We start from the raw sequence: 15,125 nt of genomic DNA on the forward strand, positions 1-15,125 counted from the left end.
TTTTCGACATGATATCGGATCAATTATTTGCTACGTAATTGATCGTTCGTAAAATAATTGTGTTCGTTGACTTGTTGAGAAAAAAATTGAGTAATCAACGAAATTTATCATCGGAAAACTGTTGGATAAAAATGATGAAAGATAAAACGATTCAGAACAGAATTTTTTTCGTTCCAACAAAAATACCCGATAATAAATTATCGAAAAAGAGTTGGGCTGATAGAGTTAGGCTAATTCCAGAATTTCGATTAGAAAAAAAAAAAAAAAAGAAGAAGAAACTACTGCAAATTTCACGAAAAGTATAATATACTACAATTACTTTTTCAACCGATGCGTAATAATGAATTTTCCAAGTAGCAATTTCAATTCCGAGCAACAACGTTGTTGAAAATTTTTCCTCTACGATTTTTCGATCCCTGACTCGATATTTCTTGTTTCTTTTTTATTTCTACCTTTTATTTCTCATACAGCGGTTTCCAATCCCGCGAAACTTGGCAATTTGCAATCAGCTCAGTCTTTCGCTTTTCATTTCAACACAACTGAAGCCCAAACGTGCAAACTGCAGTTTAACAAGCTTAGATTTGACAGTTTATCGCCTTCGGGCGTTTACCGCCCGGATTTTGTAATATACATCTAAAGCTAGGCACCCATCAACCCCGAGAGAACTTTAATTGCGTAATAATATTATTTCAGCATCGGGTTAGAATTGCTCCCGCATTCCTGTTGAGTAGGTCATGGATGATTGTTGTTATTGTTATAACTTTGCCGCTCCGCTCTTCGCTTTACGTATTTATTATATCACACTTATATATATATGTATACATACATACAGACATGTATATAACGATGCTACGAGTGTAAAAATACCGACCGCATTATTTTTGCCGATGATTAGAAGCGTTCACCCTTATTCCCAAACTCCTCGACAGTTCTGCCAAATATCCAAAGCTAACAATAATTCGTATGTTATTATATTTTTATCCCATACCCGAGGCGTACGTGCGAACGGTTTTAAATTCCTGCGAATTAGATTTTTCTACACTGAGAGAAATTTTTGGTTACGATTACCGCTCAGTCCTTAACTATTTTCATTTTTTACCACGATCGAAAAATATTGTTCTAGGTAGAAAAGGAAAATTAGTCTTCTAGCTGTTACCGGAAAGTCTAGTATTCGTTGCTATTCTTTCTCATTACGAACACCGTTGCTATATTTTCTTGCAACTGTTGCGAAAATTTAACGCTCGTGCAACGATAAATTGACGTTAAAGCCTTGTTTAACTAAAAAAGTAGAGTAAACCGAAGAAACTGATTTTGCGTTGCAATAACCAAAAAAGGATCGACAATAGCGCAAAATGTTTAAGCGTACCTCGTTTTTCGTAATTCCAACAATATTCAAACACTTTTTTTTAACGATACCTGTTTTATTGAATTTTTCTAGTTACTGTAACAAATGAAATTTTTCTCAGTGTACATCAAAATTCTACCGGGATTGGGAAAAACCGGCCGTTCATTTTTCTACGTATCGTTTATATACACTAATCTTCATACATCACGGTTACTAAGTATAAAAAAAAAAAAAAAAAAAGAAGTATAAATCAAAACACCAAGTTCCATCATCATTATGGTATTCATTAGCGATGATTAAGGTTGTCTATTGTATTTTCAGTCTGATGTCTATTTATATAATATACATATATGTATATAGATACAATTTAGCGCTCATGTTATACGTTTGAAAACTGAGACGGATACGTGACAATTCCGCGTTTCCAGTGAGGTGAGAGAGAGAGAGAGAGAGAGAGAGAAAGAGGGAGTAAAATATGAAGAGAGACCTCGACCTACCACAATTGAATGGTACGATATTATTTATTGCGTGTCGTTATCAGGCTACGAAAATTACGATACAAACTAGGATATCCTCCTTAATGTGATTTAGATAAGAAGTGGGAATAGCTTGGAAAATTTTCCTTCGATAGTGTTCACCGTTTTAAAAAACCACGTTTCGAGAGAAATGTTAAAAAAAAAAGAAAATGCGAATCAAAATAAACGCTTGAAAATTTACTTTATCTTCCTAATTAGCGCTTTGATTTGACAACAAATAAAAAAAAATCAGACCGATTTGGTGTATTGTAACCATCGAAAAAAAAAAAAAAATTTTCACCCGTTACACTGGAATTATCCTTTAACTGAAAAATCTATACGAATATGTGTATTTAGGATTCTACATTTTTCCTCTTTAACTTATCCGACTTCTGTTATTTTATTTATATCTACCTGACAAAAAAATAAAAAAATCAGAAAGAACGAGCGGAGGCATCGAGTCGGAAGGAAAGTGGGGAGGAAGTCGAGAACAGCTTATTTAAATTATTATACATTCGAAATTGCGTAAGTCGATTTTCAGGCTCGTCTCTAATTCTCCAACATACACTCCAGGCCATTAACTGTACTGATTAAATTACGTCCGTGTGAACTTGAAGATTTCTTGATGATCCTTGAAAATGATTCTCTTCATCCTAATAACCAGCCAGAATATCTTCAGGGTATTTTTTATCTCTCTCTTTCTCTCTCTCTCTCCCTCTGTCTATCATTTTTTCAGTCAAAATTGATCGACATCGCATTTCGGAATTGTAGAAAAAATATTCCCATTCTATCGATACGTGAAAGATTGTTAACAAAAAAGTAGAGCCTCACTAATAAATATTTTCAAGCGGTAAAATTCGAAGGAAATAAAATTCAAAACCTCTCATTTGAACTTTGTCAGATACTCAAAATATCGAGAGAAAAAAATTCAGTTTTAGGTTATTGGTTGAAAATTTTGTAGATTGTTTAAAAAAAATCGTTGTTATAAATTACGCAAGATACAATGATGTGTGGAAACGGGATGAGAAATTTTATTTTCCACACCTTGCCAGAGACGCAACAATAATACCATTTGTCTGAGGCACAGGAAATGGAATCTAGACACGAATTAGCGATTAGAAAGACGCGGACCGTTTAGAATTCAAATGAATTCAGAGTAGCGGGCTAATTCAGCCTCCAGACTCGACTAGTTGATTCGTTCGATTTCAAACCAGCGGGCTCGCTTGCTGCTTGAAATTTTCCTCCAGGCATTTTTTTTTTTTTTGGTGGCCTATAAATTAAGAACTACAGATTCGTGATAGATAAACGTGAGAATCTTTCAATGGTTCGAGACTATCTTTCCTGCATCATCGTGCGTAACACAGAATTAAGAATCGGAAGAAAACAAACGGATTGGTACATTTTACATTGAACTGCGCTGGGAATTTTACGTCGACTCATTAGAGCCTATCTGATTGAATTTTTCCTTGTATTTTACCAGACTTTTTTGATGCTTTGATTCTTTCGCTGATCCTTTTACAGTTTAAAAGCCTGTTGATTGTGTTTAGTCGATTCTTTTTTACTGCTTGCGAAGCTTTTCTTATTATCTCGTGCACGATGACGTTGATTAATGTCTTCGTCTAATCCGATCACTTTATAATTTTAACTTTTAGAATCTTTTACGAAGCTAATTGAGTGAGGAATTCACCGAGTACGCGTCATTCGACGAAATGTGAAAAAAAAATAAAAAATCTTACTTTGGCTTGGAAATGGTAAAAGAGTTTAGGGTTCATCCGTGAAACGATTGAGGATTTTAATGCGTTTTTTCCTTTTGGAATTTTACAACCTTTATGAATTCGTAATTATTCAAATCTGCGAAACTTTCGAGACGAAGCTGATTGGCAAAGTTACTTTACTATGCGTAATTCTTGGATGGAATAATTTTACGAAAGCAAATCAAGGCGGATTACGATCTTCAATTTTTTCATATATCTTTTGCGCTATTGCCACGGATTGAATAACCGAACAAGACGAAATTGATTTTTTATTCGAATTTAAAGACTTCAAGTTTTTAGATAACTATAATCAATATCAGTATCGAAACAGCTGTGAGTCAAGAGGCTATTTACTTACAGATTAAGTCACAGACGATTTCAAATCGTTTAAAAGTGATTTCAAACTTTTTCAAACCGTCTCAGACTGATTCAAACTAATTTCAAGCAGTTTTCAACGATTTTAAGCGGTTTCTAAATGACTCCAAACATATTCAGACTAATTCAAGGTGGTTAAAATGGCTTCTAACTAGTTTCAAACCACTTTAAAGGGGTTCAGTACGATTACAAACGGTTACAAACTAATTTCAAGTAGTTTCAAACTATGTCAATAATTTCAAAATGGATCCAAATAAATTTCGACCAAATGAAATTGTTTTAAATGTTTTCGAAGTAGTTTAAACTATTTTCAAGAGATTTCAGAATGATTAAAAACGGTTTGAAACAAATTTCAATGATTTTTAGTTGATTTCAAGCAGTTCAGAAATAATTTCGAATAGTTTGAAACTGATTCAAGGTATTCCAAACAATTTCATATTAGTTTCAATTGGTTCTAAATTGATTCTCGGCAACTTCCGAATGATCGTAAACGAATTGAAGGAACTTTGCACGATTTCTGAGCGGTTCTAACCGAACCTGGTTTGCGATTTCTATGAATAAATATTGCACGCGTGATAATAATAATTCCTGAAAAATCGGAAGGATCATTAATACAAAACGGCGAGCTCGAACGCAAGATTGATGACACTTCGTCGAAGCGTAATACCTGTTCTCTCTCCTAACGAAGATTAATTCCGCAAGGAGGAATGCTCTGTCTTACTCGATGGAGTGCAGTTACCTATACTATATGTAACTTGTCTCTCCTTCTCTCTAGCTCTTCGTCTCTTTCTTTCTCCGAGAATAGACTTACGACTACCGCTCGATCGGTGCATTCGGGCAAATACAAGCTGCGGCGTATCGACGCGGAATTGCATCTCTGCATCCGCCTGGACGTCTCTCTCTCTCTCTCTCTCTCTCTCTCTCTCTCTCTCTCTCTCTCTCTCTCTCTCTCTTTCTCTTTTATGCCTAGATATTCAACGGCGACGCCTCCTCGTTCTTCCGATCCGCTGCGCAGCCATTCAGATCCTGAATAGAGATAATCAGTGAAGCAAATTGTTGCAGAATCAGCGCGTGGATTTATGCTCGGTGGATTATTATTATCATAGATGTTTCATTTTTATTATCACCGCAACGCCGCTACGCAGGCAGCACGGTGACAAATTTTTAATTCTCGTCTATTTCTCATCTTATTTTACAGAAATCGAAGCCCAAGAAGCGTGCAAATGGTTGAGAGCCGCTGGATTCCCTCAATACGCTCAGATGTACGAAGGTGAGTCAATTTTTTTTTTTTTTCTTCTCTCTATTCGTCTTCCTCTTTCTCACTTCTCACTTATTTTCTTTCTTTCAACTTGTTTATCAGATTTTAAAGGTCACGCCTTGCCGCTTCGGGTTACTATGGATACATGTTTTACAATAATTGTACTCTAACACTGTATATATACAGAACGTTATATTCCAATACAACAATTTGACGGTCGATGTTGAGAAAAATAGCCAACTATTTTTGGCTCTGTCTCATACCACACATGCACACCCATATATCCGTGTGACGTATATTCTACATTGCCATTTTTTTTTTTTTTTTTCTATTCACCGTATAAAAATATATTTAATTTGTAGTTTTCGGTTTTTCTATTACTATGAAGATGTGAAGAGATAGAAAAAAAGATAAGTTTCAAACGATGATTTCTCCGACACTCACCAACTTTTTACACCGACACTTTACACTTTGATTTTTAAATTTGTTTGTCCACTAGTTACGTAACTCGTATAAGCATATAACGTTACAATCTTTAATTATGGTCAGATTTTCTTAATAAGGAATGTATTTTGATGTATCCTATGTACTTTGTATACACGCGTTACGTTACGTAATGCAGCACAGTCACGAGTTTTGCATTGTCTGTTTGTAATATTCAAGATTTCGACTGTGAACGATACGTCTTGAAAGATTCTAATACATACGTATACGTGGTGAAAAAGCAGAACGTAGAGGAGAAAGAAAGAGAGAAAAAAAAAAAGAAAAAAAAAACGACAGGAATCGAACAAATTAACAATAATCGTGTTCCACTTATTATTCTACAGATAGCATCGCGGTTGCGTAATATAGAATTTTATAAATCGTGAATTGATGCGAGAATAATTTAACTACACGTCATCGTTCGGACTTTGATACGATACGTTATTTTTCGCGTATCAAAAATAAACAAATAAAAACAGAAGTGAGAGAGAACAAGAAAAAAATTTATTCGACAATTAACAACGACTCTAATTTCGACTGAAGAAAAATTATTCAAACGAATCGTAATTGTTTCCTCTTTCTTCGTAGTTTCTTCTTCTTCTTCTTTTTCTTCTTTTTCTGATTATTTTCTTACATCAAATTGTATTCTTAACTCGAAGTTTATACGAAGAAATGGGGAAAGATTACCTTCCGAATTGGTGTTTAAATGAAATTTGAATGGGAATGCGATAGATCAGTCCTAGGAGATAGAAGATCCGAGATTGATCTGAGATTTTTTCCTCTTTCTCCTTCTCTTTTTCTGTCTATCCGTTGACGTCGTCCTCGGAATATCGCCTCGCGAGAATCGACAAGTAGGCAATACAGCTGCCCGCTTCGTTTCAATTCCGAGCTCATTTCCATCGACTTTGTTTTCAATTCTTTTCTTCTCTTTCTACTTTTTTATTCTTAATTTTTTTTGTTTTTTATATTTCTTTCATTCGTTTTATCCACGCACTCTCCGCACCGTACAACATTCTTAGGGATACCGGAAGCTCTGGAAATGACATTGTTCTCTTTTTCAAACATCGAGTGAAAATTCTTCGCTCACTCCACGTACCGATATAGCATGAATCATATTTACTCCTCTGCAGGCACGAGGTAAAATATTCCTGGATACTGCGAGCTGCATTATTTGCGTCACACCTTGTCAACTCGCGGTTCGTTTAGCCGGCGTTAAACACGCCAACTTTGATCATTGATCACGTCGATTAACGATAAGCCAGTTTTTACGCCTCGGCTTTACGTTGCCATTTTTTTATTCCTCTTTTTATATTCTTCTCCTAGGTATACATGCATGGAGAATAGTCCACGCGAACGTTACGAATTGTTACGACAAATTAAGAACGAAATCGCGAAACGATCTATTTTTCAAAATCTACCCGAAAATGCGGATGAAAATTCGAAAAACGACTTTCGATCGATGAAAATTAGTTTTCAAGCTGTTACCGGAAAGTCTGGTATCCGGTGCTATTCTTTCTCACTACGATCACTGTTGCTATATTTTCTTGCAACCGTTGCGAAAATTTAACGCTCGTGCAACGATAAATTGACGTTAAGGCCTTGTTTGACTAAAAAAAGTAGAGTAAACCTCAGAAACTGATTCAGCGTTGCGATAACCAAAAAAGGATCGACGATAGCGCAAAATTTTTAGGCGTACCTAGTTCTTCGGATTACCCAACAATATTCAGACAGTTTTTTCAACGGTACCTGTTTTACTCAATTTTTCAAGTTACTTTAACAAATGAAATTTTTCGCATTGTGCCAAACGTCTTGTAAAATTTTGACATTACCCAACGATCCAATTCGCATCGATGACGATCCGCAGCTTGCGATCACCTTTGCGTCAACAAAATCGCGACGATTGTCAACAGCTTTCGAATCCGCGATCGTATCATCGATTTATTTCGATAAAATTGATCAGCCGCTCGAACGGAGCACGTGGCATATTGCCGAAGCATTTTGTTGCGTTTTATTGTTATACGGGAGGCGCGTTTGGCGCATGTAAAATAATTGCACGCAGGCCTCACGTCGTCCGTCTGCCACGTACAATTGTCAATTGACGTGTCACGAGTCCCTTGACACGTGCATCCCGTATTCTCAATCGCATTGCCAGTATCGCGCGCAATTTATATGCATCGGGAAAACTGCCAGGGCTGCTGCTGCAAGCGTTGATAGATCCCGGACAATGAAATAGGATTAACAACGTCGTATCTTCGACCGCGGTGCAACTGGTGTGTGAATTATTACGTTAAACATAATCTATGAAATGAATTTATATCCGTATATGGAACAGTTTTTGGTGTCAATGCGAAAATTTAGCGACAGAGATAGCGTTACATTGACACGAATAATTGCCAATTGACAGAAAATCGTGTTCTACGTACCGAGAGAAATTTTTAGTTCCGTTTACCGCTCAGACCTTAACTATTTTCATTCCTTGCCACAATCGAAAATTATAATTCTAGGTAGAAAATGAAAATTAGTTTTCTAGCTGTTAACGGAAAGTCTAGAATCCGTTACTACTATTTCTCATTACGATCGCTGTTGCTATATTTTATTGTAACCGTTGCAAAAATTTAATGCTCGTGCAAGAATAAATTGACGTTAAAGCCTTAACAAATAAAATTTTTCTCAGCGATGTATAATTCCGCGCTAGAATATTTTTCACAGTGTGCAGATATCGTAGATAATTTTATCACGCGTTTTAAAAGGTGAGGGAATTCGTTTTTCGGGATAAAAAAAAAAAAAAAAAAAAAAAATAGACACATGTGTAAAATCGACGATAATCGATCGGAATAATTGATTCAGCTTCGTATCTTATTTTTAGCCGATCGCGATAAGTTGGGATTGTTTATTTCTAAACGATTGGGAAATCGATCGAGGCACGAGGCATCTGGGCAATGCGTTTCGGATATGTTCTACGTACGTACATGTAGAAACAGGTAATATCGTAACATAACTACGAACTCGGCTCGAAACGTGAATGCGTTACGTCGCTTTTTTGGGTTAAGGTTAAATCGCGTCCCGCGGATTTCCGGACGGAAAACAGATACTGTTTATAATATATACATGTGTACGTTATATGCATTGTATACATATATATTTATTTATATCGTGTTTGCGTCTTATTGGCCACCCGAGGCTTACCTGCGCCCCTATTTTCGGAAGACCTCGAAAGTCCCACGATCACATCTTATTACTATCGGATCTCGAATCATTGCATGCCATTTAATTCGGTCGTTTGGAGAAAAATTTCACTGCATTGTACAGTCATTTTATAAAAACTCCGCAGCAGGGTTTTTACTACAAATTGTCAAATATAATCGGTGCTGTTGTAAACGATATCATTTAAAATTTTCTCGCGTATTTTCCACCGTCTATCATCAAAAAATAAATAAATAAATGAATACGAAAGAAGCATCCTACAATCCCGAATCGTATAATATTTTTTTGCATGCATTGAATTTTTTTTTTTTTTTTTATAATAATAAGAACACGCTTAGATTTTCACCTCTCATTATTTTCGGAAATTTCTCTTCCGTCGATATAACTGCAGCGATGAGTCTTGAGCTGTGGATTTATTTCTAGTTAGATAGACACGCTGGATTTATCAATGACTCTCACGCTTGTATAAATTTTATAAATCCACCCGATAAGAGATTTAACTCGTTTCATTGATCGATAAGATATCTCACCTCGTCTATTTGTAATCTATTACTTGTACCTTTATCACCAAGTTATTTCTAAATTTACTTCATTCACTGATCCCGTTTCTCGGTTAACTTTCTATCAAAACTCGAGGAAAGTGAAATTGAAAGAAAAAAAAAAAAATACTGTATACATATACAAATATAAAACTACCGTTGACAAAAATGAAACATCCTTAAAGAAATGGTGCTAAATATAGTTTATATTAAATTGTTTCCAACGTACGTATACCTGCATATATTTTTCCGTATTTTTGGCGACACTTGTCTTTTTTTTCTCCGTTTAAATATATTTGCACCAGCGCAGCGGCGGCAGCAGCAGAACAGTAACATATTGTATTTGTTATTACGTCCAACGCTTGAAGACAATTATCTATGGCGCACAAATAGAACGAGCGAGCGAATTTACAACGCTGGGGTGAAAAAAGAGAACATCAAATAAGCAAAAACATTACCATTTTTAATGCCTAAAATTATTTTATTTTTAAACTCGTCTGCACTTATAATTATATATATTCATACATTTTTTTTACCTGCGTATATTATAACATCACGAATACAAACGGCTATTCATTCGCGCCGCCAATCATAACGCAAATGACATTGGACAGTTTTTTTTTTATCTTTATTATGTCATTTGAAAAAAATAAGTATATGTTTTTTTTTTATTTATTTTTTTTTTTTTATTTTATCGTTTCATCGATCTTGTAGATATTTTAGATCAGAAAGAAAGAAAAAAATAAGACGAAGATGTCTATGATAGAACGGGTTTTCCACCACGTATCGGTTACATAAAGCAATTTTTATTACCCTCCTAGACTTTCGTCTGTTTGGCAGTGACGTTAATCAGTGCAGACTGTAAATCGGATACTAGGCCAAGGCCAAAGTTCGCATCGTTCGATCGATAGATCGTAGCCTGGCAAACTGGTGTTTTTTTTTCTTTTTTTTTTTTTTTAAATCTCTGCAGGGAATCGAATATGGTTGTTTCTTTTTCTGTCGGAGTTGAGTCGAATTTTGCTGAACACACGACTCGAGAGCCAGATCGGGAATTTCGTTTATACCGCGTAAAAATTCCTCGGCGAAAATTTGACACGTGGGAAATGTGGTGATTATTATTTTCGCCAAAATGAAGCCCGGAGTTTACTCGTTTATTTAAAACGCTGTACCCGCATGTAACGTACATTGTTGCATGTTTATGAATAAACATTCACAAACCGGGTAGAAACGGAATTAGCGTGTGTATATATATATATATATGTATATGTATGTATATATATATATATATATGTATGTATTTTGGAAAATAACAATCTTCAGACACTTTGTCGCCGTTGTCATTAGTTTGTCAACGCCGCCGGTGGAACAGCTGATGCTGCTGCTTAAATACGCGCGGTTCGCATGTTTAATATAATTGAATGTTTGAAAGAAGAATCTTTTTTTCATTCTCGGATTTTCCCATTTTCCTCCATTACCTTTTCTCTTTCTTGCAAGCACGTTTCTCGGAACAGCAATTTCCGAAATGTATGTATCCTTCTTTTATTACACGAGACACTTTAATTTCGTCGTTTCACGTTGTGGGTACATGTGCGAAAAGTTTTTTTTCCTCCAGCAAATGTGGAAATTTTTTTTTTTTTTGTTTTTTATTTCTTTATTTATTTTTTTATTTTTTTTTTTTCATCTCCGCAGTACGACACCATTTCCACGAATAAATCAAAGAAACGAGGGACGGGAAAAAAATTTCTTGTATTTCACAAAAAGAAAAAATATTGTACGTATACGATTTTTATTTTTATTCTTTCGGTATCACAATTCTCAGGCCTGACATACGCGCGCACACACACACACACACACACACATGTATCGTCAGGTGCGATAATCTTTGAAAATAACAAAATTTCGGTCGTCTGGCTGTTGAGGGGAATAATATAATCTGTGAAATAAATTTAACCTCTTTTCGTTTCTTTTTTTATCCTCCACGCGACGGTACGCATCGGTTAGCGTATTCTCTTCTCTTCTCTCATCTCATCTCGTCTCCTCTCTTCTCCTCTCCTCTCCTCTCCTCTCCTCTCCTATCCTTCCCAGTTCTCTGATCCCTCTTCATCTTCTTCTTCTTCTTCTTCTTCTTCTTCTTCTTCTTCTTCTTCCTCTTCCTCTTCTTCAAAGATTTATCTCCGTCGTCCAGAAATCAACCGCGAAGATCGTCGCGCGCGTCATTAAAAACCCGAAATAAGAGGGGGGGGGGAAAAAAAAAAAAAAATTGGAAAAAAACGAGCAACCCCGCGAAGACCGGAATAAAAAATAGAACGACTCGTTCACTTGTTGGCTAATTTATTACAGAGAAGAAATTTCTTCCATCCGGTTATCCTCTTGCTCGCTGCAGACTGTTTGACGCCACGGTTAGCAGCGATTCTCTTGTGCAGCAGCATGCTGATACATATATATTTATAAGTATACATACATATATATATGTATATAAATCCCTGGGGACAAAAAAAAAAAAATGGCGAGTTTAAATTCGATGATGAAATTTATACGCAGGTCTGAATTAGAGCGAGGGCTCGCTGTGTATAATTTTTTTACAGGAATGCAATCGATTGCCAAGTGATGCTCAGCTATTACCGAAAACAAAAAAACAAAAAAAAAAAAAAAAATTGGAAAAAGTAAGAAACGATTTTTACCCCCCCTATAATCCTTGACCGCGTGAGCAGAGGCCAATATGTATATAAATTGCGCAACGATTTTCCTTACGTAATTTGCTAAAAACGGTGTGCATGGCTGTCCAGTTTCAAAGTCGCGTGATTGGGATCGACTGAGCGTGACTAAAACCCGTCGTTGTCGTCTCAAAGTGACTCGAACTCCTCCAGCAGCAGTGGAGCAGCGACTCTTTGATGTCGTTCGACTCTTTGGTTAAAGAATGAGAAATCCTTGGCGCCAATTCGCCGCTTACTAAATCACCCTCCGGTTATCTCAAGTGGATACGACCACGACGACGACGACGTAGACAACTATGTACCTACTATAATATACCGTCAAAAGTGCGTCGTGGAGGACGGACTCGGCGACGTCATTCACCGGGTATAACCGTCCTCCTCCGTTGCTGCAGCGAGACCGAGGTCAAGTATATTTTCAAGTCTATGGAACTGAATCCGGGACTTAGTCAAGTGCGTTGCAGCCCACCTCTCTTATTGTGTCGTAGTATTCGAATCCATGGAGAACTTTCGGAGTACGTACCAATTGCCGCTTACTCACCGCCGGACAAGGTGCCCATTTTCACCCAATTCCAACGTCAAAAGCCTCGTTGTCGTCTGATCAGGACTGTTTTATTTTTTTTATTTTATTTTTTCTTTCACTCGAACGGACTGGTAGAACGGACTCATTTCGTTTCGCTGCAACGTTCGATAGTTCTGAACTTGGGTGTGATAAGCCAGAGTTGAGTAGTGTCAATTTAATTCTTAATACAGTCTGATGTCAACATCACACTGTCCGATTTCAATGTCCAATGTCAATTTACCACGATCCAATGTCAGTTTAACACTACATTATGTTAATCTTACACTGTTTCATATCAACTTCATAGTATCTGATCTTAATCCAATATCCAAAAATTGGATACCAATCCAATGTCAATTCATCACAATCCGATGTAAATCTGAGACTATGTGTTGTCAGTCTAATACCATCTGATACCAATTTCACTCCATCGGATTTCAATATCTAACGTCATTCTAACGGTATCTAATGTCAAGTCAATCCATAGCTACGTGATGTCAATTTAACACTACTTGATGATGAACTTGAAACTACCTGATGTCAATCCAACGGTATAATATCTAATGTCAATCTTATACCGCGTGATGCTGAATTATCAAATTGGCAACAAAAATCATACTACACAGTAGTCGACACCGGCAACTCTTTACCACCTCATGTTTTACAGTGATGCACTAAGAATAAGTCGGATTTATGACGGAAATCCTAGGCTTCGTCCCATCTACCTCTGGAATACATTAATTGCATCCCTCGGTTTTTCTTTTGTTTTCCATGTATCGCGTCTCTAATTAGTCGCCCATCGTTAATTAATACCGAGTAAACTCTCATACGTGCCGAGTATAATTCTAACGGGAATTCTAGTTGTGACGGATCGTTTATTCTAGCCGCCGGCACCTGCGGCCCGGTTGGAAACCGCAGAGAGTTATAACACCCGGTTCCTGATGTATTTTGTCATTTCTGGCTAACCGCGATACAGCTCTAGACACAGAACGTGTACTTGTTATAATAGAGAGAATTTCTATGTTTGAAAAGTCCAAGAATCAGCCTCTCGTCGAGTAGCACATCCACGTTAGCGCGAGCTCGCAACTCGGGATGTTCACGAAAGCTCTACGCGTAATTTTCGGACTTGTGCTTGCGGGGTTTATTTAAAGCGGTGACATTGAACGCTGGGGTGCAAAAACAAAAAAAAAAAGAAAAAAGAATACGAAAGGTAGGAAAGTTGGGAGGAAGATGAGAGTCGAGAGAAAAAGGGTGAAAAAAACTGTAACGAAAAGGAAAGAGGTGAAAAGAAAAGCTAATCTGACGAGGGGAACGAGAGAAAAGTAAGGCTGAAAACCAAACGGTTAAATATACCCTGCTGCAGGGAGGACAAGACAAGACGTCTGTCGACCCGAGACTGAAATACTAATTTTCTATGTCCGGGCTAATGAATTATTATCCGCGATAAATTGTCCGCATGACGCGCCAAAATCCCGAAATGCAACGTATATGTACGAAACTTTGTCCATTCTCTAAGCGACTTTACAATTCTATCTTCGGCGTTCAATTTCACTGTAAACAGTCAAAGTGTTCGTTGGAAAAAGTGTACGTGACTCAATGATTTAAGCTGAATTTTAGTTTTCCCTGTTGTCGGGTCAACTCGTTTCATTTCCACGGAAGGTTTCTGTATTTAAATACCTTCCACGATCGAAACGTGCTTCTCGCGATAAATTCATCATATTGAGTATCGTTAATTAGTTCCGACTAACGATGGTATCTGATTCAGTAATTTGACACAGTGTATCGGGCATATAACGAGTACGGCTCTGCAGGTTGGTTGGTTGGTTGACTCGCGTGAAAACATATGTGGGAATTGAACTCGAAGGCCAAGTAAACGCTACGGCGCTTTCTACTCTCACTCCCATACATCGGCAGGTTACGTCTACGGATGAATAATTTTGGCAAAATTTATGGGGGTTCGTCGGAAGCTACAATCGCCAATGCACAACTTGGCTCTGACTTACGGAAAATCGTTGTAATTTTGCGCTATCGTTAAGAGTATTAAAAATAATCCATGTCCTTGTTAAAAATCACTTCATCAAAATTTATTTTAACCCAACCGAGACGCTAAAAATATCAGAGCATTATATACTTTGACTCTGGTTGAGACACACACGACGTTCTTGCCGATCCAGGATCGTCAGGTGACTTTCCGCGGAGTGAAAATTGGGCATGGTACCAAATCGTTCTTGCACCTATAAGACTCGCGATAGGTGGAGGCGGCTCTGAGCTTTCCCTCTTTGATTAATCGAAACTTGCTACATCCGAATCGGCCCCTTTATGGATTGGACTCTGTCCAAACAACCAGGTTCATACTGCAACGCCATGCATCTTACCCAC

At 37.0% G+C, this 15,125-nt stretch overlaps 1 protein-coding gene across 5 annotated transcripts in view; it reads left to right on the forward strand.

The window, feature by feature from the left end:
• Positions 1 to 15,125, forward strand: part of LOC124185961 — a 139,976-nt gene that overhangs the window by 106,934 nt on the left and 17,917 nt on the right. For 4 of the 5 annotated variants that reach the window (XM_046577222.1, XM_046577223.1, XM_046577221.1 and 1 more), the window contains exon 10: positions 5,188 to 5,259. The exons of the other annotated variant lie outside the window; for it this stretch is intronic. In XM_046577222.1, the coding sequence (XP_046433178.1) occupies positions 5,188 to 5,259 (72 nt within the window). The remainder of the gene's footprint in view (positions 1 to 5,187; positions 5,260 to 15,125) is intronic. 5 annotated transcript variants of the gene reach the window in all.

The sequence above is a fragment of the Neodiprion fabricii genome, chromosome 7 (assembly GCF_021155785.1).
Source record: "Neodiprion fabricii isolate iyNeoFabr1 chromosome 7, iyNeoFabr1.1, whole genome shotgun sequence".
Classification (NCBI taxonomy): Eukaryota; Metazoa; Arthropoda; class Insecta; order Hymenoptera; family Diprionidae; genus Neodiprion; species Neodiprion fabricii.